Below are 22,048 nucleotides of genomic sequence, written 5' to 3'. Positions count from 1 at the left end.
CTTTGTGCGTTCTATCCCAGCCATTCGCACAATAGAAACCTGAGACGTTCTGGGCAGTCACTGCCTTGTTTCTATCATATTCATATTTTTTCTCGCCATCTGTCATTTCCGAACCTATTCGACCACCGGCCCTGGGACTGAGGACATGTCGGATACCGGTTTACGGATCCATTGATTGTACAAAACAAGCATCATAACCATCAACCATCACAACCGGCGTCGGTGTTCCAGTCCCCTTTTCTCTCGACTTCTCTGTACATCTTGCCCCGGACTCGTTGTTTTTCCATTCTCAGAGCGTTGCCCAGCTCCGCCATTTCTCTCATGTTATTCGTGCTTCTTTTGCCTTTGACCGCGCGCGGGTGGTTTCTTCACGCTTATATGGGAACGGATTTGATTTACGAATTGAACGAGACTCACTTTCGCATTCAACTTGCTTTCTCTACTCCACTACCTCTAGTCTCAGACCTAGTATAACTTCTTCTTCTTCTTGTAGACTAAATCACAATTTGCTCGGGAGCCTACCCCCACATTTCCATGCAACCCCGTGTGATTCCGTCGAGAAAGTAATCGTACTCCCGCGGGGAAAGAAGAACGTATCTCCTGCCTTTACAGTCGCTGTCTGTCCAGTCTCATCTCTGAACGTCATCTCGCCCTCGATGACCACGCCAACCTCGTCGTACTCGTATGTCGGGGGAGTGGACTCGGGTCCCTTTTCGATGCGGAACCATGAGCCGGTAATAGGGCTTGAAGTGTCTTTTTGTGTGCCCAGGTAGTCCGCTGGAGGTTTCGTTTGCTTAGAATGTGGCTGTATGAAGTGGTTTGGGTCAGGTATTTTACCGAAGTAGATGTTGGGTATGCCGTCGAACTTGGGGATTTTGAATATCTCTGCTTTGTTTTTGATTTGGAAGACCATTTTAGATTCTTGGAAGTTTGATGAGGTTTGAAGATAAATGGAAAGGAAATCTCGTATTTTCACTGCTCTCGTGTATGGGAATGATTGTTTTTGTAGTGCTATAGGATGGAAATGACCACTTGAACCCAGCCAATCGCATTCTTGCTTCGCACTACTTATCCAAATCAGGATAGTTTGCATGATCCTCCTCATTGGATGCATAACCAGCTATGAGATGTTAACACTAGCAAGAGACAAACATCATGTCAAATGTACTGTATGAAGGCTCTCATAATTTGTTTAGTTGCATCTCACCCAAACATAGTCTCCAACCGCTCATCAGCCATCACATCCGTCCAATGAACAAATTCCCCTATTGAGCTGCACTCATGTACAAAGGCTTGAATATCAGCTCTCATCCAAGTCTTCTCAATAACCTCCAATGCTCGAGCAACACCGCCCAATCCAACATGATTGTGTATCACATTCATTCGCTCTCGTACAAATTCCCGCCATTGGGCATGAGTATCGTCCTGAATGAAGATCGACATTAGATCACTGCAGAGACTACTTGTTGACACGTGCGAGAATTCTGCTTGATCTGGCTCTGTGGTTTGCAATGTACTCCCGGCTGCAATCATGGGAAGACATAGCAAGGCATTTACCCCCGAAGTGGTAGGTATGGTTGATATGAGAGTGAGAATGCCAATTGCAATAGCGATGATCCTTGTTTTGAACGACGTGAAATTGAAGGCATCACATTCGTCTGAAGTTAGATTCTGGAAAAGTTCTGGAAAGACTCGATAAAGTTCGAGAAGAGCCGTCAACCTGTATATTTGGGCCATCTTCTGCAAGTGGCTCACAGGTGTAAGTGCATCACCTGTGTCTTCGACTCTATCCGCCGAAAGGATCTTGTAACTGAGAAGAGAATTTTCAACGTCACGCGCCTGGGAGAGAAGCTCCACATGAAGTTTGTCATGAATTGCTGTTGTGGAAGTCGACACGGTGAATTTTCTAATGACTGACCGCTGTCGTCCAAGTGCACCTGCCTGGGCGAGATAGACAAAAAGAGGCGTTGAAATCCCTGTCCAAGGGTTGGACTGAATTTTCTTATTTCCACTCTGGTCAGAGATTGGCGTGAGGTATGAAACGGATTGCATAGGTTGGTCCATTAGAAATGATGCCATCGCCTCCCAATAAGCCATTGTGCCGACTAGGAAATTCTTATCGTAAGATAGTTTGTCTTGCTCTGGAGATGTTTTAGACGCGTCTGTGACACCAGCAAGCCATTTCTTGAAAAGAACTCGTGCACCGTGAAGATGAGTGAGTCCTAGAACAGACGGATTGTGCCAGCTCTAATTCTGCGTTAGCCTCAATTTCATTTGAGCAATTCGAAAAGAAGTCGTACATCAGTCATGCCTAGTAGTATGCATGCAAGCAGTGCGCGGGAGATACCCTCAAAGGACGAACATGACTTCAAGCTGGAATGTAGCTCCGCACCGAGGATTTCAGTACCAAGCCTTGATATAGCCTCCGCCCTATGCTCCAAAGCAACGGCCATCAAGTCGCTTTGTTGCCTAGCAGCCAAGTGTGAAGCTGACATGGATAATATGCAATGGTAAAGAAGTGGACAAGAGTGCATCGATTCGGCCACCCATACCCGAAATGGGTTTTTGGATGAGTCGAAACAACAGTTGATGCGGCAGATACTTGAGAAGTAGTGCCGAGAGAGCCGCGTACTCTGGTCTTCAATAGTTTGGGGAGACTTAATCAGATCATCCCAAAGCGTTTCTGTGTCTATGTGCTGGCCCTGTGAGATAGAATCAAGAAAGAAGTTGTCCATGCTGGGCCTCGAGAAAAGAAACGGCCCCAGAAGCTCATCCGTATCCAGGTTGAAGTCATTTGCATGTGAAGCGGTATCAAGAGCGTGATTGAAATGGTTTTCTTCAGGGAAATCTTCTCTTTCTGCAAAGAATGGGCTCCTGTGGAGCTTTTTGGGAGTCTGTGGTAGAGCATTTTCAGGTTCCCTTGTGTTATTTTCAGGGTGGCGCACGTTGTGGTTGAGATCCTTCAGATTGTATTTCGCGACATCAGTGTTATTCCAGGTTTCATACTTAGACGACCACTTCAGCGGTCGTACGTATCCTGGACAGTCGAGTGCTTTGCGCGTGCACTGGTTACATTGTGGCAAAGCTTCATCACACTTGATCTTTCTTTGCTTGCAACGGAGACAGCCACCTAAGCAACGATGATTAGCCTATTGATTCAGTTCATATTGTGAGAACTGCATCATACTCCGTGTCTTCCGTCGATTTCGAGGCAGTAGCCGGGCTTCGGACATTGTGAGATTGGTTGCACAGCGGACCGCAGTCGGATTGAAAGCCTTAGTTCCCCGCAACGCTGGGAATTGCGAGGTTCCAACACACCCAAGCAGCTGTTGATCCGATCACTGGAGATTTTCAAGATATATGAAGCCTCAGGAACTAACAGAGTATTAACTGGCTATTCAGAAGGCTACGAACCGGGGCTTGCTATAACTTCTCTTGCAATCGGGATCCAATCGAATAGTACCGCACTTTTTGTCCCAAGTCGGCTTAGTCGATATTGCGAACGATCCGTACAGACTGGGCCGCTTTGCACCTGGCTAAGACACATTTGCTTTACAAATGCAGCCGAGGTGTTTTTTGAGATGTCTTTAAAGAATTCTTTTGAAAGGGCTTTCCAAGCACCCTCCCTCATACCATTCGGATTACTTCGTTGGAAGATCTACTAATCGAGCTACTAATTAACCTCGAAGAATCCGATCGGCTGGCATCTTGTCGTGATGCCGAAACGCGGAGGACCACGCCGATCACACCTCAAATGATTCTGCTGCTATATCTCTGCAAGACAGCTCGACCTCAATGACTATTGATTTCTTGAAACACATGTCTTTCTTTATGTTATAATGGCCATGGTATATACTCAAAGCTCCTGCAAAACACAATTCGTTCTCGGCGCCTACTATGTGCGTTCCGTCGGAAGGGTATCCCGACTCCCCCTCACGATTCGGGTACTTTACGGCTATATGGCATCTTTTAGTGATGCCGAATCGCTGATAAATATATTGAACTCTTGCGTTTCTGGGAGATTTAATCGCGCTGAATTGCTGGAGTCGGCCAGGTCTAGCCGCGGAGTAGAAACCCTAATAACCGCCCTATATCTTGAAGCAGAAGACGGCAAGTCTGGGCTAGACAGAACAAAGCTTCTGCAACATCTGCCACATGCTTTCTTCCAGGGCTTGCCACCTGCGACGTGCAGGTGGCTATGGTAGAACCCTAGCAAACCGATATGCACGTTGCGAATTGCCAGCATGGGGCCAACAGCCTCGGCATGAACGAGTAAGATTGATACATTATACCTTCGTGTCAACAGGAAACTGACGAATTGGCTAGCTACACGCAGCCAGCTCTTTCGCAACTTCGTCAGACTATCTCGACCACTTGTATACCGCATGGCGTCACGATCCAACCTCTGTTCACAGCTCTTGGCAAGAATATTTCCATGCCATCGAGCATGGCCTCCCCACTCAGGAATCGGTCATTCATCACAGTCAATCGTCTTTCTCGCCAAGAGATCCGCTACCCTCGAGCTCAGAACTGCCAAAATTACCCTCACAGGCGGCTATTCAATTCAAGCTTGAGCGCTTGGTCCGAGCATATCAGGAGCTAGGGCACAAGAAAGCCAAGACCAACCCTCTTGATCTCCCGAGCACGCGGAATTTGCCTCCTGATGAACTGAGCCCCGAGTTCTATGGTTTGACAGAAGCAGACATGGAAAGTCATATTAGTCTTGGTCCAGGGCTGCTTCCGTATTTCGTTTCGGAGAATGTATCCACAATGACTCTCCGGGAAATTATCACGGCCTGCGAGACCCTGTACTGCGGATCAATCGGGGCGGAATACCTTCATGTGTCCACCCGCGAAGAACGAGAATGGATTCGCGAACGTCTGGAAACGCCCGTCCCCTATCGATTCGACCCAGAAGAGAAGACACGGATCCTTGACCGACTTGTGTGGACCACAACTTTCGAAAAGTTCATGTCCGCGAAATTTCCCAATGCCAAACGCTTCAGCATTGAGGGAGTTGAGAGTCAAGTTCCAGCATTGAAAGCCATTATCGATGCAAGTGCAGAGAATGGGGTCCGAGAGATCATCTTCCCGTGCTGTCACCGTGGGAAGCTCAATGTCCTCAGTAACGTGGCCAGGAAGCCAAACGCGTTGATCTTCAGCGAGTTTTCCGCAGACTCAATATCACGCCATCAAATCTCTGGTGATGTCAAGTATCACCTGGGGATGAATTACGAGCGTGAAACGCCATCTGGCAAGAAAGTTCATGTCTCCATCCTGCCTAATCCATCTCACTTGGAATCTCAGAATACGCTTGGCCAAGGCATGGCCCGAGCTGTGCAGCACCAGAATGGAGGTGACCGGAGATCTATCATGGTCTTGAATAGTCATACGGATGCCTCATTCTCGGGACAAGGTGTGATCTATGAGACAATGGGTCTTTCAGGGTTGAAGTCGTATGAGACTGGTGGCACGGTACATTTGATCATCAACAATCAGGTCGGATTCACCACCAATCCAGAGTCGGCCCGAGCATCTCCGTATGCCTCAGATATTGCGAAGACTATTAATGCCCCAGTTTTTCATGTCAATGCAGATGACGTTGAAGCAGTGGTATTTATCGGCAAGCTGGCTGCTGATTATCGTGCTCGATTTGGCAAGGATTGCTGGGTGGACATGATCTGCTACCGAAAGCATGGTCATAACGAGATGGACCAGCCCTTCTTCACCCAGCCAAAGATGTATGAGCAAATCAAGAAGAAAGTTTCCCATTTGGAGCTTTATGTCAGTAAGCTGCTTCGAGAGGGAATTGTGACTCGTGAGGAGGTCAATGAGATGGAGGCAAGGGTATGGGGGAAATGACAAAGAGCTTAGAAAACAGCAAGAACCCCCAGGCACTGGAACGCGAGTATCTTACCGCACCATGGAATGATATGAAAACACCAGCAGAGGTCGCTCAAGAAGTTCTTCCTACAAAGCCTACAGCAGTCACTCAAGACGTTGTCAATGCAGTGGCTGGAAAACTGGGTGTTCCCGAGGAGCCTTTCCAGGTACATAAGAGCCTTAAACGGATTCTTCAAAAGCGTCAACAGATCCTTTTGGAAGGCCAAGACATTGACTGGGCCACTGCTGAGGCTTTGGCAATGGGCAGTCTGTGTCTAGAAGGACATCATGTTCGAGTTTCTGGACAAGATGTGGAACGAGGGACATTCTCCCAGCGTCATGCCAACTTACATGATCAACGCACTGGCTCTACTTATATGCCATTGAACGATCTTAGTCCCGAGCAAGCGGAGTTTACTGTCGGAAATTCATCCCTGAGTGAATATGGTGTTATGGGATTCGACTATGGGTATTCTTGCATGTATCCAAATGCGTTGGTGGTATGGGAGGCACAGTTTGGCGACTTTGCGAACAATGCCCAGTGTATCATTGACCAGTTTATCTCGTCGGCCGAGAACAAATGGCTCATGCGATCCGGCATTGTGTTGTCATTGCCCCATGGATTTGACGGACAAGGACCTGAACACTCCTCCGCTCGGATGGAGCGCTTCTTGCAATTATGTGGAGAGGATGGTCGTTTCTTCCCCACAGCACATCAGCTCGAGAGGCAGCATCAGGACGCCAACATGCAGGTGGTTTACATGACGACACCCGCGAATTTATTTCATGTACTACGACGACAGATACACCGGGACTTCCGCAAACGTAAGTTTTGTCTTCGAGGCTCGTCACAATCCTAACTGACTCAATGTGTTGATATAGCTTTGATTCTATTATTCTCGAAATCACTTCTGCGTCATCCCTCGGTTAAATCCAATATCGAGGATTTCATCGGAGAATCTCGCTTCCAGCCTCTCCTTGCAGACCCAGCTCAAGGAAGTACGATTGCTGACCCTTCTGAGATTAACCGAGTTATCTATTGCTCGGGGCAGGTATACTTTGCATTGGACAAATATCGTGAGACCCACGGTATCAAAGATACCGCCATCACTCGCATTGAGCAGTTACACCCTTTCCCTTGGGATAAGGCCAGGGACAACCTCAATCTGTACCCCAATGCCTCGGACGTTGTTTGGTGCCAGGAAGAGTCGTTGAATGATGGACCGTGGTCCTTTGCTAAAACGCGCATGGAGACTATTTTCGACACAATAGATCATCACAAGGGTCGTCGGTTGCGCTTTGCTGGCCGTGAGGCAACTCCTAGTGTTGCGACTGGGTTTGCCAAAGAGCACCGGGCGCAGGAGGAGGCATTATTGAAAGAGGCGTTCCAACATTCGTAGGATGTTTGGCGAGACTTCGAAATAGGCTTTTGAGATGAAGAATTAGGTGTTTGTTTTCAGACAGTGATTGAGGACAGCTCCGTAATCTTGAGATGACCATTTTTCTCAGCCGTCACTTGAGCAGCCTGACCCGACCGATCTTGATAGCCAATATTCTGCCCATGTTGAAGAAGGTAGCGAGTAATTTGTTCATTTCCACTCGCTGCAGGTATAATGAGAGCTGATTGGCTCGAAAGATTCAATTTTGCCAACTCAGAACCAGTCAGCAACGTCTGCGCCTTGCTTGTGCAAGAATTAGACGGCCTCCTATCTTTCCGTACGAGCTGCTTCTCTTAAAGCCTCGGAGCCTTTGACGCGAGCCTCCCTCTCCACGAGAAAGCGAATACGCTGCATTGCAATTCTATGGTAATCATGTAAGCTTCAAGAATATGATTGAATAAATTGGTGGACAAGATACCATCATCAATATCTGCGCGGACCGTGGTTCGTATAGAGCTTTGTTCAGGAAAGATTTCATTTAGGTCTGCGCCGAGACCAAGCAGATAATCAATGTAATGAAGATTCTCACTTCACAGTGCTACTTTGATCTCCGTATTACCGAGCTGACTGCCTCGGGGGCCTTTTGGTTCTGCCCTAGCATAAAATTCAGGTTCCCGTTGACGAATCGCTTCTGTAAGTTGTAAAGAACCTTGTCGAGCTGCTGCTTTCAGAGAGTCCCACGGAACTGGGATGTCTTGTTGTTTTATAAATCCATCCCATAGATAATCGAACACCTCGATTTGTCCAGCCTCCGAGGCAGTGTTCAGCAAACGAGTACGGAGAAGGTTGTACGGGAGGGTTTGCTGTGTCCCTGAACTGCCAGTATGAAACGAAATGCGAGAGGAACCTCTGACCAGGATCCGCCAACCCCTGGAGGAAAGAATAGTTTCTTAACCCGTCTAACACATTATTCCAAGATGGCAGCAAAATGGAGTAGCTTCCCCACGGTTTTACCGTTCAAAGCCGGTCTTAAACATGCTCGAGATATTTTAGTTCACGTCTCTATCCTCCGTGGGAATTTTACAGACAGAGAGTGATCTGGGCCTTCCCTGTCTGAAAATGGCCGGATATAAGCAATGTTCCTCAATTGGAACAAACATGAGCACTTATGGTGGGAGCTCAGGGGCCAAATGATCGGCTCAGAATATTCAAGTTTCTACTACGGTGGCATGTCAGTGTGATCGACTTAGGCCTGGGTTTTAATCAACCTCCATAGCTAATGCAAGGCGCAGTTTTAGCATACTGTTAAGTATTCTAGACACTTGCAAGGGATACTAGTCACCCGGCATTGCTGACCAGAGCTATAGCTACGATAGAATACGAGATAATTGCAGGGCATACCATAACCTATCCGCTGCAGATAGGAACTTTCATTTTGGCATTTGGTGTACTCAGAAAATTCCGTGAAGATGTCAAGGACATCGAGGAAACTAAGATATCCGTCGGAAAAACAAAGGGATGGCACACGGAGATAAGATAGAGAGACGGTTTGAAGACGAGAATTAGGAGAGCAGAGAAGATAGAAGACGGATTTTTTTTTCGAGGTTTGAAAGGTACAGTCGGGGATAAAAGGGGTGGGTAGAGGACATCGCAATTAGAGCATGGTAAATGAAAAGGGTGAAGCTGGAGAGCGAGTATCAAGGGCAGTGTGAGCTGCACCCGGAGACAGATAGTTGGTGACGAAGGGGAGACTGAAGGTTTTTGAAAGAATATTGTGGAGGAAGAGGTAGAGACAGAGGAGGGCGATGACCCGCACAAGAAACGACTCGCAGCGGTGACCGAAGATCGAATGAAGGTCGAGCAATTGTCGAATGAAACGTAGCCCAAATCCCGGGAAACACAGCGTACTAGAGTACAGCTCGGTTCCAGGTTCACGAAGATTGAGCCATGAGGCCAGTCCTCCGGGTTGCGATTAGGCTTCACGCATGATGGGATCATGGAACGACGTCGGACCTGATGTCTGTGTCGGATGGACCCGTTCATTGTAGCGAATTTCTGCTCCTGGGAGAATTGAAGCAACGCATCAGGTGAAGAGAGTACATCGAAAGGGAAGATGGAGATAGAGGCGGGGGAAGAGTGGGAAGCAGGGAATAAGAAAGTGAAAAACAGAAAAGATAGAGAAAGAATAGACTCAAATAAAAAGGGAAACTCGCTTGCACATGACCGTCGCAGATCATGACCGACAGTCTGAAGTCGTAAGGTTCAAAGAAAAACACAAAAGAAACCGTGCAAGCGGTCCCAATCCGACTCCCTGCCAAAAGAAAAAGACCGATTTACTCCTGGGGCAGCTGGCTGCGGCGAGTCTTCTCTGCTTCGAGGTTCTCATAGAGAAGATACAAGGCCTTCTCGTTAGCGGAGGCACTGCCCATGATCGTGAACATGCGCTCGCCAGTCTCATCGTGAGGGGCCTTAGCAATCGAGATGCGGGCTCCAGAGCTCCGACGGATCTCGGTGATCTTGCTACCAGCGCGACCGATGATGCAGCCAACCATGTCGGCGGGAATGCTGATGTTTTGAGTCTGGATTTCATCGCCATCCTCGGTGACCAGAGGGTATCCACGAGCACCGCCACCACCAGCGCCGGCATCGGAGTTGGAGCGGCGACTGTAGCCACCATTGTCACTGAAGTCAGCGCCGTTACCAGTGCGGTTGTACTGACGGCTGGTATAACCATTGCCAGTGCCGACTGAGTTGTTGCTCTGCTGAACAGGCTGAGAACCACCCAGAGAGGCGCGAACAGCAGGGTTGTAAAGAACGGTGCCGGTGCCGCGCTGCCAGTCATCGATCAAGCACTTGCCAATCTCCCAGACAGCCTTCTCAATACCATCGGGGGTGCCCTGAACCTCAACAATGCGCTCGGTAGACTGAGGAAGCATTTCCTTCTGGGCAACCATGCGAACGCCGGACGCATCCTGAATGTGCTTGATCTTCAAGCCCTGTCGACCGATGATGGTGCCCATCTGGTTGTGGGAAATGAGGAGCCGGACGGCTTGAGGAAAGTTAGCACGTGAATTGGGTTTTCTTCCGCCGGTGGGAGCCAGGGTTGGCTGATATGAATGTGGTTGTTTCACATACGGCGACGAGGCCTTCTGGGGGGGATTGCCAGATCCCTGGGGAAGAGTAGTAGAGGGGACATAGGACGACTTACGGTGGGTCCCATTGTTGGAGACGACGCCACCCATACCCATCTGCGGAGCACCCTCCAGGAGACCCTTCGCAACGATCGCGTAGGCGCGAGCGGTGCCTTGAAGGGGACCAGTCACGGTCAGGACTCGGTCGTGGACGCCGGGGACGACCTTGCTAACCCCAGCCTTCACGCCAGTCTCGTCGCGGAGGTCTGCGACATTTTTGCCGGCCTTACCAATGATGACACCGGCCTCCTTGGATGAGACAATAGCGCGCAGAGTCAGCATCGACTGCGCGTATTCTTCCTCTGTCTTCGGAGTGGCATCCATAGGCTCTTGCTCGCCCATGGTGTCGACGTAGGCATCGGTCATGGGCTCATCGGCCGGAACGGTGGTTTGGTGAACTTCGGTAGCCTCCATTTTATTTTTGGGTTGGTCGAGGATCTGAGAAGACACGGTTCGGAGTGGTGGAATGGATTTTGAGAGGGGGAGGGGAGCGCTCGTCGGAAGTCACACGGTCGCGGAGGAGTGGATAGCGGGGAGGTTCACTGGGTGAACTCAGAATCAGTTTCTGCAATGACCGTAAAAAGAGCGCTGCGCCGAAGTAGATCCTTGCGATCGTGGAAAATTCCTCCACTCGACCACCAAGGCCCTAGTGACACGGCGTGGATGGATGGTGACCTACCGAAGAGGGTCCGACAGAAGTGGAGAAATCGACGTTGGTGGGAGGGGAGGGGGGGGGGAAGGTGGCGAGGGGATGCAGGAAGAAAGAGATGGAGGAGGAGGAGGGGGAAGAGGGGAGAAAGAGGAGGAAGGAGATGACGGAGAGAGAGAGACAGGGAAGTGAGGAGGACGAGGAGGCGAGGGAGAGGGGGAGTGAGATGGTGAAGGTGATGGAGAGGGACGTCGTGAAAGAGGTGGAAGAGAGAATGGTGAGTTAAGCGGAGAGTCGCCAGTTGACCGTGCGCTTGGTCCTGACGTCGCCTTTGGTTCCACTGTCCATGCTCGAGAATGCTGATGCTGTCAACCAAACTCATACGCAAGCTTTTAAATCATCATCAACTATACATGTTTCAGGCTCATTTCATTTACATGTCACTTTCCCTTTTTTCTTTTAAAGAAGATGGCCTCTAGAGGTTTGGTGAGCGTACAGGGAGTATCTTAGTCATTCTGCCAAGCATCCCACTGTTCTAGGGACCGGGGAGAATAGCCAGACGGGGGCGTGTGGTATGACGGGAATTTGAACCCTGCTAGTTCGCTCCCAGCGATCGATCTATAAACATATGGGAGGCAGATGGATCTATTGATCTGCCACAAACACTACCTTTTGCACCTTCATTGCATTGAACAACTCGTACGCCTCTACTGCTTGTGAGAGAGGCATAATCTTCTCGGTCATGAATCTGGAAAGATGAACAAACCCTGGTTAGCAGTGGAAGCATAATCGAAGGATATCGAGTTGAAATGATCATTCAAATGAAGCACTCACCCAAGTTTGTGCTGGTTCTTCTTCAGTACCTCGAGGGCCTTGTCGGAGACGGACCGGACGGGACAGCGACCCATCTGGACGGTGAGGTTCTTGTTGTAGGCATCGTTGCCATCCCAAGGGATCTATAACCCCAGTGTAAGTTATCTCGTTCGTATGGTCAAGAAATGGATACTCACCTCGGCGTTGTGAACTCCAACACTGCTGATAGTTCCCCATGGCCGCAGCAACTCATAAGCAGTACGCAGGGCAGGACTCAAGCCGACAACCTCAATCACGGCATCAGCACCACGGCCGTTGGTCAACTCCTTCACACGCCTATCTAGACCCCCGCGGTCAGTCATGAAATTCCATGGCTCGGCACCGAGAGACTTGGCCAGCTCCAGTCTCGAGGGGACAGAATCGACTGCCAGAAGATGCTTGGGCTTGTACTCCAGGGCATTGATGAGGGCACAGAGACCGACGGGTCCACAGCCGATCAGGACAACAGTCTGGTCGGCGATTTGTTCTGGAGTGGAGTTTTTGAATGCATTGTAGGCAGCAAAGTATCCCGTGGGGAAGATATCACCCATCAGCACGAGGTACTTGTCCTCAACGCCCTCGGGGGCTTTCATAACAGTGCCCTCGGCATTTGGGACACGAACCTGAACATTCCTTAGTTCATCTAACTAGATTCAGTTTCAATAATCGAGATTGACGCACATATTGGGCCTGACCACCATCCAGACGCTCACATCCGAAAAGAGTGTTCTTCTCGCATCGTGACGAGAACCCTTGCTTACAGTAGAAGCACTTGCCACTGTGAACGTGTCAGAGCTTTGCCAATTACCAACAGCGGTTGGAATTCCATTGCGTTAGAACAGCAGGGTACACATACCAGGAAGTAGTAAAAGCGCTAACCACACGGTCGCCCTTTCGCAAATTCGTCACAGCAGATCCAACCTCAACAATCTCACCCATGAACTCATGGCCCATGATGGGTCCAGGAGGACTGGGCTCAATACCACGGTACACGTGCAGGTCACTATTCCCACACATAAGCAATTGGCACTCATCACAGGTAGCGATAGTTCCAGAATACTCACCTCCCACACAGGGCTGTGTATCCCACCTTCACCACAATATCTTCAGGATCCTGCACAGTGGGGATCGGCCGCTGCTCAACCGCCACCTTGAACGGCTCCTTGAAGACCACGGCCTGCATGGTACCAGTGCTTGCCATATTTTTCCGTTTTGGCTGGTTCCGCGGGGCAATATCTTAGAACTGACTTGAGGCGTCGCACTTGCAGAATGCGGGACTAGGGGCAGATTGGAGGGGTATAGACGGATCCAACCGAGTCTAGCGAAAAGCCAACCTCCGCCGAATGTTCGAGGGAATCGAATGATCGGAGCTCAGCCGGTGCCGAGTGGCCTTGGAAACGGTTTCAATCGAGGAATTTGCGGGTCCCGGCATTGAAGTCTTGTGTGGTGGGTCTGACTGTACAGCAAAGAAGGCGCGGGTGCGATTAAGCCGGGCCGGCTCGAGAGAAGAATTACTGGGGTGTTGAAGAAGGTTGATTGGTCAGTAGTTGCTATAACTATATATCCTAGAGTCTTGCGTGAAAATAGGCGTTGAGCGGCTTCGAGACGTCCTAGTTAATATGGGAAGGTGTGTGCGAGTCCTAACGAGAGAAGTATGATGAGCGTCTCTCCGTGTGAGCCCGAGTAATATGACAAGCATCACCACAAAGACCCGAGTGATTATCAGTGGGTGAGCTCATAGACTATTCAAAAAGCGCATAGCCACTACGATTATCATATCCTAGCTTGCACCTACGAGTATGTGAAAGAATAGAAAATCAACTACAAATCAAGATGTCAATGAATGCCTACCAGAAGCTCCAGGTCGAGAGGAATGAAAACCATATTGTTGAATGTTTGAATCAGAGCTTCCCATGCCGCCAAGGGCCCTGTCATACAGTATGGCTAGTCTCGATATCCAATGAAACAAGACACCCACTTGAAGCAACCCAAAAAAAGAATCAATGGGCCTTCCCTAACGCCTGTCAAAAACACCGGAGCTGATAACGACGAGAGCTAGAAGAATATCTGAGGCAATCAATCTGGTCGCAAGAGATGCACACGGGAATAAGGGGAAAAGGGACACGTCGCTGGAGAAGAACATGATCATAAGCGCGGTCGAAAGTGGAGATCGAGGCGTGTGCAAGCTCAAGGAGACCCCTTAGCACACGATGCAAAGCAGTTCTTCCTCCAGTATGAACTTTCCCTCCTTGTATTTCTCGCTGCTCTCATATGCCTTGTCATACTTCCAACCCACAGTCTCCTTGCACTGTCGGCAGGCGATGTCTCGGACGATGTGGCGACCGGTTGTCATGCTCCGCTCCACGGCCTCGGACTGGGTGATGTTCACGACGGTGTTGAAGAGGTAAGCCTTGCCATGTTGGCCACGGAAGTTCTAGGAGCAAGCACGTAGTGCGTCAGTATAACAAAATAGAGGACGACAAGGCCAAGGTGGTTGATGACTTGATAAAAGAATGCTCACTCGACTGATGATATCATTGTAGTCGGCAAGGTGCGTCTTGCACTGCTTGCAGCCGAAGATCTTGTTGGACGTCAGATAGACGTTGTACGAAAGGCCCATGATGGCTAGATGGGGGTTGTTATCGGTGGTGAACAGGTGAGTAGCTTTCTGGTGTGGGGTAAGGAGGAGCAGGGTCTAGGGGAGAAAAAGGCAAAGGCAGAAGAAGAAGCTTGTTGTAGAGCAGAAGAGTAAATAAGCGAATCCAGCGCCTTGATAAATATTGAGAGCGAAGCTCTTCTTCCTAGACTTCCTCAGGTAGGTAGGTGTCTGCGTCTGCGATCGGGGTATGAGCTGGACAAAGAGAGCTCTGCTCTGGTAGTGCCTTGCGAGAACTAGTCCAGCTCGAGCTCAGCTATACCTGTCTTGGGCTTGGAAATTTCTCGTCTCAACACCGACCGGGGCGTTGGGAAACTTCCAGGAACTCTGGATGGGATCGAGCGAATCCCGCTGGGGGGAAGCCTGACGAGGTGCTGACGATAAGATCTCCGCACGATAAGAAGTCGGGTTGGGAGAGTCGGGATTCACGGAGGAAAGGGGCAGGAGCCGGCAGCCCCCTTGGTCTCGTCCCGGGGAAAAGTTTTGTGTCGGCACCAAGGAGCTTTATAGACCGAGTCACTAAGGTTGAGGTTTCAGTTGGGTAAGGTGGAGGGTGAGGATCGCGGCGTGTGGGAGGGACTTAAACCCCCCCGTCTGGAATGCCTCAGGCGCTACGCCCCGCATTGGGCGTGATCAGCTGGTGGCCTCGGAGTCCCGGAGTTTACGGACCAGTATACGCCATCTTTGCGGCTCTTAGAGACAGTATCAAGCAGCAAACAGGGAATCTACGAGTCAAGATACATGCAGAACATCAAATGGTGTGTCTATTTTGCGTAAATTCAATTATATCCCTGTACAAAGCGCCAATCAGATGTCCTCCTGCGTGCTCGATGCCCATATTACACGATCTAGACAATGCTGCACTGCCTCATTTCACAATAAAAAAATCTTCAAGGCTCACTCATAGTCTCTCAAGTACCGGCCAGGCAGCTCGACATCCCACATCGGCCGCTCCACCACAGCCACCTCAAGGATCCCGGATGGGCTCTGGTCCTCCTCCAAGTCATCGCCCGACAGGCCGCCCAAGGGGACGATTCCGAGAATGTCACGGTACTTATATGTGTGCCACCAGCGGCGTGGAGGCTGGGAAGCGGCGCCGTTAGCCGCCACGAGCTGCTTCTTCGGAGTGTCTGTAACCCCGTTGACGGCGTCGATCGATTTACTCTTCGAGCCCTTCTGAGGAGTTCCAATTTCCACGGCGGTACCGTCCTCACGTCGAAGACGAGCCAGGGCAGATTGGCTGGTGGCAGCGAATGATTCGTCATGTTCGTAAGCCTCGTCATCCTCAGGGTTGCGCGAGCGTTCGTAGTCCAGTGAGATCCACTCGCCCTGGGACTCGTCATGGCCAACGATCTTGCGCACCTTGGTTCCAAGGTGGATCTCCATCTGAGTCCGGGAGATCCTGTCACCAGCACCGCTGTTGGGCTTCTTGCGGTCCTTTTCGTCATCCTCGAATAAATCGCGCTTGCGCTTCGAGGCCTTGACGACCTGCTGGGAGGCCTCATCGTCCTCGACCTTGAATTCCTCAGGGGATGGGAAGTCTTGCAGCATGTCGAACATCCACAACCACGAAGTACCATAAAGCCAGACACGCTCACGGTCCTCGGAAAGGTCCCATAGGCAGCCCATAGCACGATCCTTAACGCCCCGGAACTCGGCTGGAAGGTAAGCCTTGGGATTGCGTCGAGACCAGTCAGACAGCTTGCCACTGCGAGCCTCAAACTCAATCAGTTGGTGCTCGCTGGTAACAACCATCAATCGATCCTCTCCGGTCGAGGTGTGACCGTTACCGTTGGCCAGAGCCTTTGGTGAGGACCGCTGAGGACGGAAGGACAGCAAGGTGATGCCCGCCTTCATTCGGGGGATCGGAGACTCCGAAGCTGCGGTCTGCCAACGCTCGCCTTCGAAGACAACCTCATCCTCCTCGTCCTCGTCCTCGGATGAATCATCGTCTGACTTGGAGACGCCATTGGCCTTAGCGTGACCATTAGCGTCTGAATCCGCTACCGAATTCAGAACCCAAGTATCAACACATCCTGAAAGATCAGCGACAGCCAAAATCTTGCCATCATCCGAGAACACGGCGGACCGGACAATTCTTTCGTATTCCCCCAAAAGTACCATGAGAGGCCTTTTCATGTCGAGTGTGGCGCTTCACACGCTTGAGGAGTGCAAGCTGTGGCGTTACTTCGGGCTTGTCAGGTGTAGAAACCGACTGGATGCGAGCCACATAAACATCACTATTGGGACGAACGATGCAGATCCACCGGTTATCAGGTGAGATAGTCACTAGACGGGCACCATCTCCAGAAAGAGACTGAGGAATCTCGATCTTCTGGATGCGCAAGGCCCCCTTCTCATCGCCCTTGCGTCGGCGAACAGTGAATAGCTTAACGTCAGAAGTCGTGGCAACAACAAGAATCTTGCCATCCGGTGACAGCATGGCGGAAGTGATATTTTCTTCGCCCTATATCAGGTAGACAGTAACTTGTCAGCGTTGGTCTAGAGATATCACAATCGAAGAATTGATGTTCTTACCTGAATCATCACCTTCGCAACAAGCCTATGCCTCTGGCCATCGATATGCTCGTTCAAAGAAGCGGGGCCTCGAGACACTCGCCAAAGACTGACCTCTCGATCCCAGAAACTCATCACTAGGCGAGAAGCCGGCGCGGAAGTAAGTTGAGGAATCTGAGGAAGGCTGGAAAGTTTGCGGTGGTGTTCTTTGCCGAATTCACGGAGGGGGAGGACGACGGGTGTCGCATCGGGGCCTACACGAAATTAGTTAGCACTCAATGACAGGGAAGTCGAGCAGGTGGGGACACATACCTCCAGACACGGCAATACTGATCTCCTTCGTCTCGTAGACAGCAAATGTCTTCACATCGTGAGTATGGTATCGACGGTGCATAACCTCTGCCCAACGGCTCTTCTTATCACCCTTCTCAACGTCCTTCTTGCGATAAACCACTGTCCTCTGATCCGCGCCACCACTAATGACAGTATCGCCATTCGCGCTCACAGCCACGTCAAGAACATCGGCGAGATGACCCTGTATCCGCTGGATAAGGGAGTAGTTCTTGGCATCCCAGAACCGAATTTCGCCAGCGGAGTCTCCAGAGACAATCGTGCCGTCTGGCAGGCACTTGACAGACCAAACCAGCAACTCCTTCGGGCCACCCGAGGGTCCCTTTCCAAGCGAGATTGTCCGCAGCTGTTGGCCATTCCGGATATCGAAGAGACGAATGGAGCTATCAGCATAACCCGCGACGATGGTGTTTCGGTTCTGGAAGGTGACGCTGAGGACTCGGGCCCTCTTCGTAGAAGGGCGCATCAGACGGACGAACCTCAGGTCGTTGTCTGCCGTTGACAGAATCACAATTGATCCATCTGCACAACCGGCTGCCAGGTGCTGGCCAAGATACTCACCCTCAGCGGGAGGAAGGAATTTCCCATTTGCGCCTCTCTTGGTAGGCTGCCACTGCGGCTGCGCAGCAAGACACCAAATTTCACCGTAGTTCCCACTTGAATGACGCAGCGGCCGTCCCTGCTCGAGATCCCACTCCGTGACGGCTGTTGAGTAGCCAATGCTGAACAGGCGCAGCTTGCCCGGCAGCTTGGAACCAGCAGGTCCGTCTTCATGAGGGTCTTGAGTCCAAGACAGGCCTTCAATGCTTCGGTCTTTTCCTCCACGTAGCACGGTCTCCTGGAACCAGGCCCCGCGCATCGGGTTCCATATTTCGATGTCGCCGTTCGCACGACCGATTGCGAGTCGAAGGGTAGGGACACCTCGTCCGGCAAGATCTGCGGAAGGAGGATGCGAGAATGCAAGCGAGTTAATCGCCTGCGGGTTGTAGGACACGAAACGGCAGCGGTGAATATCCATTGCTGTGGTATGGGCTTCCTCTGAAGCGTATGCGATCTCTCGGTATGATACAAAGTTCGGATGCAAATTTCGGGGGTTGAGGGTCGAGGGTCGAGGCGCAGAAAATTTAATTCAGACGGGAACTAAAACGGGCTGCCATGCAAGCCCCTACGCACTCATCTCGTAGTCGGAAAATTGGAATGAATGCGGCGTCGTAGCTGTCTAGCCTTTGCGCGGACTCGTTTTTTTCTTGTAGATAAATTTTAGCGGGCCGGATTATCTTAGCGGAAGGCGGTGGGTCACGTGATATAACATGTTTGGCGCCTGCTAGATCAGGCAGAAATGTGAGTAGAGCGGTCATTGTAGAAGGTATGTTCATGGTTTGGCTTGAAACATCTTTGATCAAGTCTAAATTGGAAAATACAGAGGCATATACGGGGGGTCCAGATGTGTGCCATATAGACCTTCGCATAAACTTTGTACATGTGCACGACCATATTTGACAGGAAAGAAATGGCACAACTTGGTCAAGGAACTTATCAATACCGAGATATTTAAAGAGAACTGAAAAACCACAGATTTCAAGACGATTCGCTGGTACCTGTGTATTCGAAAATACAAAGTCACAGGGACCAGGCCAGTCCTGCAAAGAGACAGAACAGCGTGCTTGGATCTACTTGCCGCTGGGGCTACTCATGGCTACAGTCTCAAATCCATCAACTGGTAACTAAGCAGCGGTCAGCATACTCTGTCAGACATTCCATATATAACTATGGACAATGTACTCAGAGGCTGCTGATCACGATTCTGAACTCAACACGCTGATATGAATTGATGAGGAAGGGCGGACAGCATCAGTTACTGAGCGCTACTAAGCGTCTCCCAGGTCCAAGTTGGGGAACAAGCCCGAAGGTACTACTACTACCCTCACACCCTCAAAGCTATGGTGATGGGTTATTATGTCCAAGGTAAGGGATCTCACAGCGAGCATCAAGCAATGCAAAGGTCAAAAAGTATCCAGCTATACGAGACTTTGTGATAGGCTGAGCCGAATGGGACAGCCATGATAGCGTGGTCGTCTGCTAAAATGCAGCACACTCGCGACCGGCTTGAAGCTTCGTATATTAGGGTTGCTTTCATTACATGCAGGCTCCAGCCATCGAGGGGCTGCCACGTCAGAAACAGCGCCATTCTCTCTGAAGATGAGAGGCTGTGACTTGCCCCTGGAGGTTCTCCCTGAATCATGCAGTTATATGTATCAGATTCCAGAAAGCCCAGCAGGCGGAGGGCGCCTGATAGGGCGACATCCTGCCTGACTTGCCAATCCGATCATTGGGCTGCCCACAATCAGCGGTTGTCAAGCTGGATGAGGGGACTGCGGGACACTCTATCAGAGTTTCATTGGCCAGTTCCACGGCAGAGTTGTCAGTGGCGGGCGGGGGGAGAGACGAGCTCGCGATATCATGGACCACTCATGATTGCGCCATCTTCAAAGATATCGACTTGACTACCAGCCTTACAACTGATTCAGCAAGGCCAATGGTAGTGGAAAAGAGATGTTGCTTTGGTGCTCAAGGTGTGGCTCGCTTGCCTCTCTTCAGCAGTGCCCCCCCCAAAATCGGGCACACCGATTCGACAGTTTACCCCCAGCGGCTGATGGACCTAGATAAGCACTAGACTTCAATGGCGGTGCTCTGAGCATCTGGTCAACTCCGGAGATGGTGCGAGTCTTCGTTCATGGTTGATATGCTGAATGGCTACGGTCGCGCGGCCCGTCGAACTCAACTCAATTCAGGCGGGAACTCTTGCATGCTGCCTTGATCCGAGTGAGCGAGTTAAATTGCTCGATCCACAGGTTGGGTCGCGTACTTGACCCGCGATCTCAAGTTTGTTGGATCTGGCCCCCTCTCCCCCCGCTTCGAACAACCGGATTTCCCCTTGAACTAGTGAATGAACTGGTGAAGTCGTGGATCGGTTCACAAACCAGCCCCAAATCAACTCCGGTACACTTTGGTTCCAGTTTGTTATCAGGGGAGTGTGCAGGGGGCAGGATTGCACCATTTGGATTTTCGATCGTCGAGTCTGTCGCCATGCTGTGCGTCGTCTTCGTCTGATCGCCTGCTTTTTCTGGTTCGGAGCAGGGAAGCCGCCGGGCTCAGACGCAATTTAGTGAACTCTGAAGTCAGCCGCGATCCTGGCTTGACTCTGCCGTCGCGCGCCTTGATAATTTTGGCCCTAGCCGGAAGGAGGTAAAGTACGAGAGACGGGGGCTGTGAGGCCAGGATATAACGCGAACCAAGGCTTAGGGATGCTACTGTCCTCCGTAGTTAGCTCGTCAATATCGGAGATGACAATGGGGCTTCCGGATCGGCAGTCAATATTAAAGATGCACTGGCAATCGGACGCGTGACGACCGAATCAACGTGTCAGGGCACGAGAGGCGAATCTGACTGGAAATCGTGCCAAGATGGCAATCACCTTTCTAGTTCCCAACCTCCTCGTATGCGGATGCTGGCCGAGCCGCTGATGCATGTGGTTGTCCGGAATTGGGTCAAGACTCAGCACAGTCGTTCTATGGTTCTCTGTATTGATGATAATCTGGCCTCGTATCTCTGCCGTTCGAAGATCTTCGAAGCTTGATCTTTGCCCATAGTCTTCTGCTCGAAGAGCTGTAACTAGCTTGCACAGCGGTGCACACGCAAACCTAAAGCCGAAGTGTGGGACGCGAGCCCAGTGATGACGGCATAGCTTCGATCGCAGCCGAGGCCAATAAGCCTAAGCTGGATACTGATGGGGCGTCAAGACCCAGATTGGTATCCTTGCACCTGCAGGGGAAGTTGGGAGGTCGTTCAAGGTTCGCATGGGTTTCTTAGCTGGAAGATCCGCGAACGTATTCAGCACGCCACGACGATGGCATGCTGTTTCTGACCGCGCAGCCAATTTATCCCTTTTGGGGACTTGGGCTTCAGCAGGTATGTAATAATCGTGGCCGCCGTACGGCGTACCTATACAGAAAGCTCCGATGTGGAGCTTTGTTCGTTACGCGACGGGTATTCCCCACCTGTTTTGCACCCTAATCCATGGCAGGATTAGCGGCGTATCGAATAGCCTTACTGCTCCGTTCAACCTTCCGTCTACCATCGGACAAGTCTTGTTCAAAAGCAGGGAAGACAACACGGAGCCAGGCTGGGAATCACAGTGTACAGGACATCTCCGTCAGTGAGTATCAAACCAAGCAGGACGATGCACAAAGGACTAAGCATCTATCTCAAGGGAAGCAAGTCTCAAGACGAAAAGGGGCGGGGAATGGGGAGGTAAAAACCACCCCAAGACCATGGTTGAGCCTCCACGGGCCCCGGTCTCGCTTTACCGAAATAGGTCATATTGTCTTGACCATTGGATACGCGTTGCTAATTAGCACCACTTTAATTCGTTGTGGGGGCCACGCGAAGATTTTTGCTCATAGCTGATGGAAATCGCTAGCAGTAGGAAAAATCGAGTTAGTTTCTTAGCATGAGAGCCTGTAGAATGAAGAAAGTCACCAACTGCAGTCGAGAGAGATCTGATCTACAA

General features: G+C 50.7%; 7 protein-coding genes across 7 annotated transcripts; 1 reads left to right on the top strand and 6 right to left on the bottom strand.

Moving 5' to 3' along the window:
- Nucleotides 1–499: 499 nt before the first annotated feature.
- N7458_010368 (uncharacterized protein) lies at nt 500–913 on the bottom strand (the record flags this gene model as incomplete). Its single annotated transcript, XM_056913750.1, has 1 exon — nt 500–913. One exon carries the CDS (start codon nt 911–913, stop codon nt 500–502), a length of 414 nt encoding a protein of 137 aa, XP_056762599.1.
- Nucleotides 914–1,203: 290 nt separating this feature from the next.
- On the bottom strand, nt 1,204–3,233 carry N7458_010367 (Zn(II)2Cys6 transcription factor; the record flags this gene model as incomplete). The annotated part of the gene is made up of 3 exons (XM_056913749.1): nt 1,204–2,247; nt 2,553–3,130; nt 3,188–3,233. 3 exons carry the CDS (start codon nt 3,231–3,233, stop codon nt 1,204–1,206), a joined length of 1,668 nt encoding a protein of 555 aa, XP_056762598.1.
- Nucleotides 3,234–4,222: 989 nt separating this feature from the next.
- On the top strand, nt 4,223–7,283 carry N7458_010366 (2-oxoglutarate dehydrogenase family protein; the record flags this gene model as incomplete). The annotated part of the gene is made up of 4 exons (XM_056913748.1): nt 4,223–4,272; nt 4,341–5,847; nt 5,895–6,708; nt 6,766–7,283. 4 exons carry the CDS (start codon nt 4,223–4,225, stop codon nt 7,281–7,283), a joined length of 2,889 nt encoding a protein of 962 aa, XP_056762597.1.
- A 2,312-nt stretch (nt 7,284–9,595) lies between these two features.
- N7458_010365 (KH domain-containing protein) lies at nt 9,596–10,867 on the bottom strand (the record flags this gene model as incomplete). Its single annotated transcript, XM_056913747.1, has 1 exon — nt 9,596–10,867. The coding sequence occupies one exon, from the start codon at nt 10,865–10,867 to the stop codon at nt 9,596–9,598; it is 1,272 nt and encodes a 423-aa protein (XP_056762596.1).
- Nucleotides 10,868–11,747: 880 nt separating this feature from the next.
- On the bottom strand, nt 11,748–13,155 carry N7458_010364 (alcohol dehydrogenase family protein; the record flags this gene model as incomplete). Its single annotated transcript, XM_056913746.1, has 6 exons — nt 11,748–11,850; nt 11,937–12,058; nt 12,113–12,577; nt 12,636–12,732; nt 12,811–12,957; nt 13,019–13,155. The coding sequence occupies 6 exons, from the start codon at nt 13,153–13,155 to the stop codon at nt 11,748–11,750; spliced, it is 1,071 nt and encodes a 356-aa protein (XP_056762595.1).
- Nucleotides 13,156–14,154: 999 nt separating this feature from the next.
- N7458_010363 (putative Yippee zinc-binding protein Moh1) lies at nt 14,155–14,574 on the bottom strand (the record flags this gene model as incomplete). Its single annotated transcript, XM_056913745.1, has 2 exons — nt 14,155–14,388; nt 14,476–14,574. The coding sequence occupies 2 exons, from the start codon at nt 14,572–14,574 to the stop codon at nt 14,155–14,157; spliced, it is 333 nt and encodes a 110-aa protein (XP_056762594.1).
- A 933-nt stretch (nt 14,575–15,507) lies between these two features.
- Nucleotides 15,508–18,496, bottom strand: ura7 (small subunit rRNA maturation protein UTP4; the record flags this gene model as incomplete). Its single annotated transcript, XM_056913744.1, has 4 exons — nt 15,508–16,671; nt 16,700–17,077; nt 17,149–17,381; nt 17,440–18,496. 4 exons carry the CDS (start codon nt 18,494–18,496, stop codon nt 15,508–15,510), a joined length of 2,832 nt encoding a protein of 943 aa, XP_056762593.1.
- Between the last annotated feature and the right edge of the window lie 3,552 nt (nt 18,497–22,048).

Source organism: Penicillium daleae (genome assembly GCF_028827525.1).
Source record: "Penicillium daleae strain IBT 16125 chromosome Unknown utg000008l_segment0_segment0, whole genome shotgun sequence".
NCBI classification, from domain to species: Eukaryota; Fungi; Ascomycota; class Eurotiomycetes; order Eurotiales; family Aspergillaceae; genus Penicillium; species Penicillium daleae.
The sequence above is the reverse complement of the archived record's forward strand: the minus strand, read 5'-3'. Positions and strand labels throughout refer to the sequence as shown.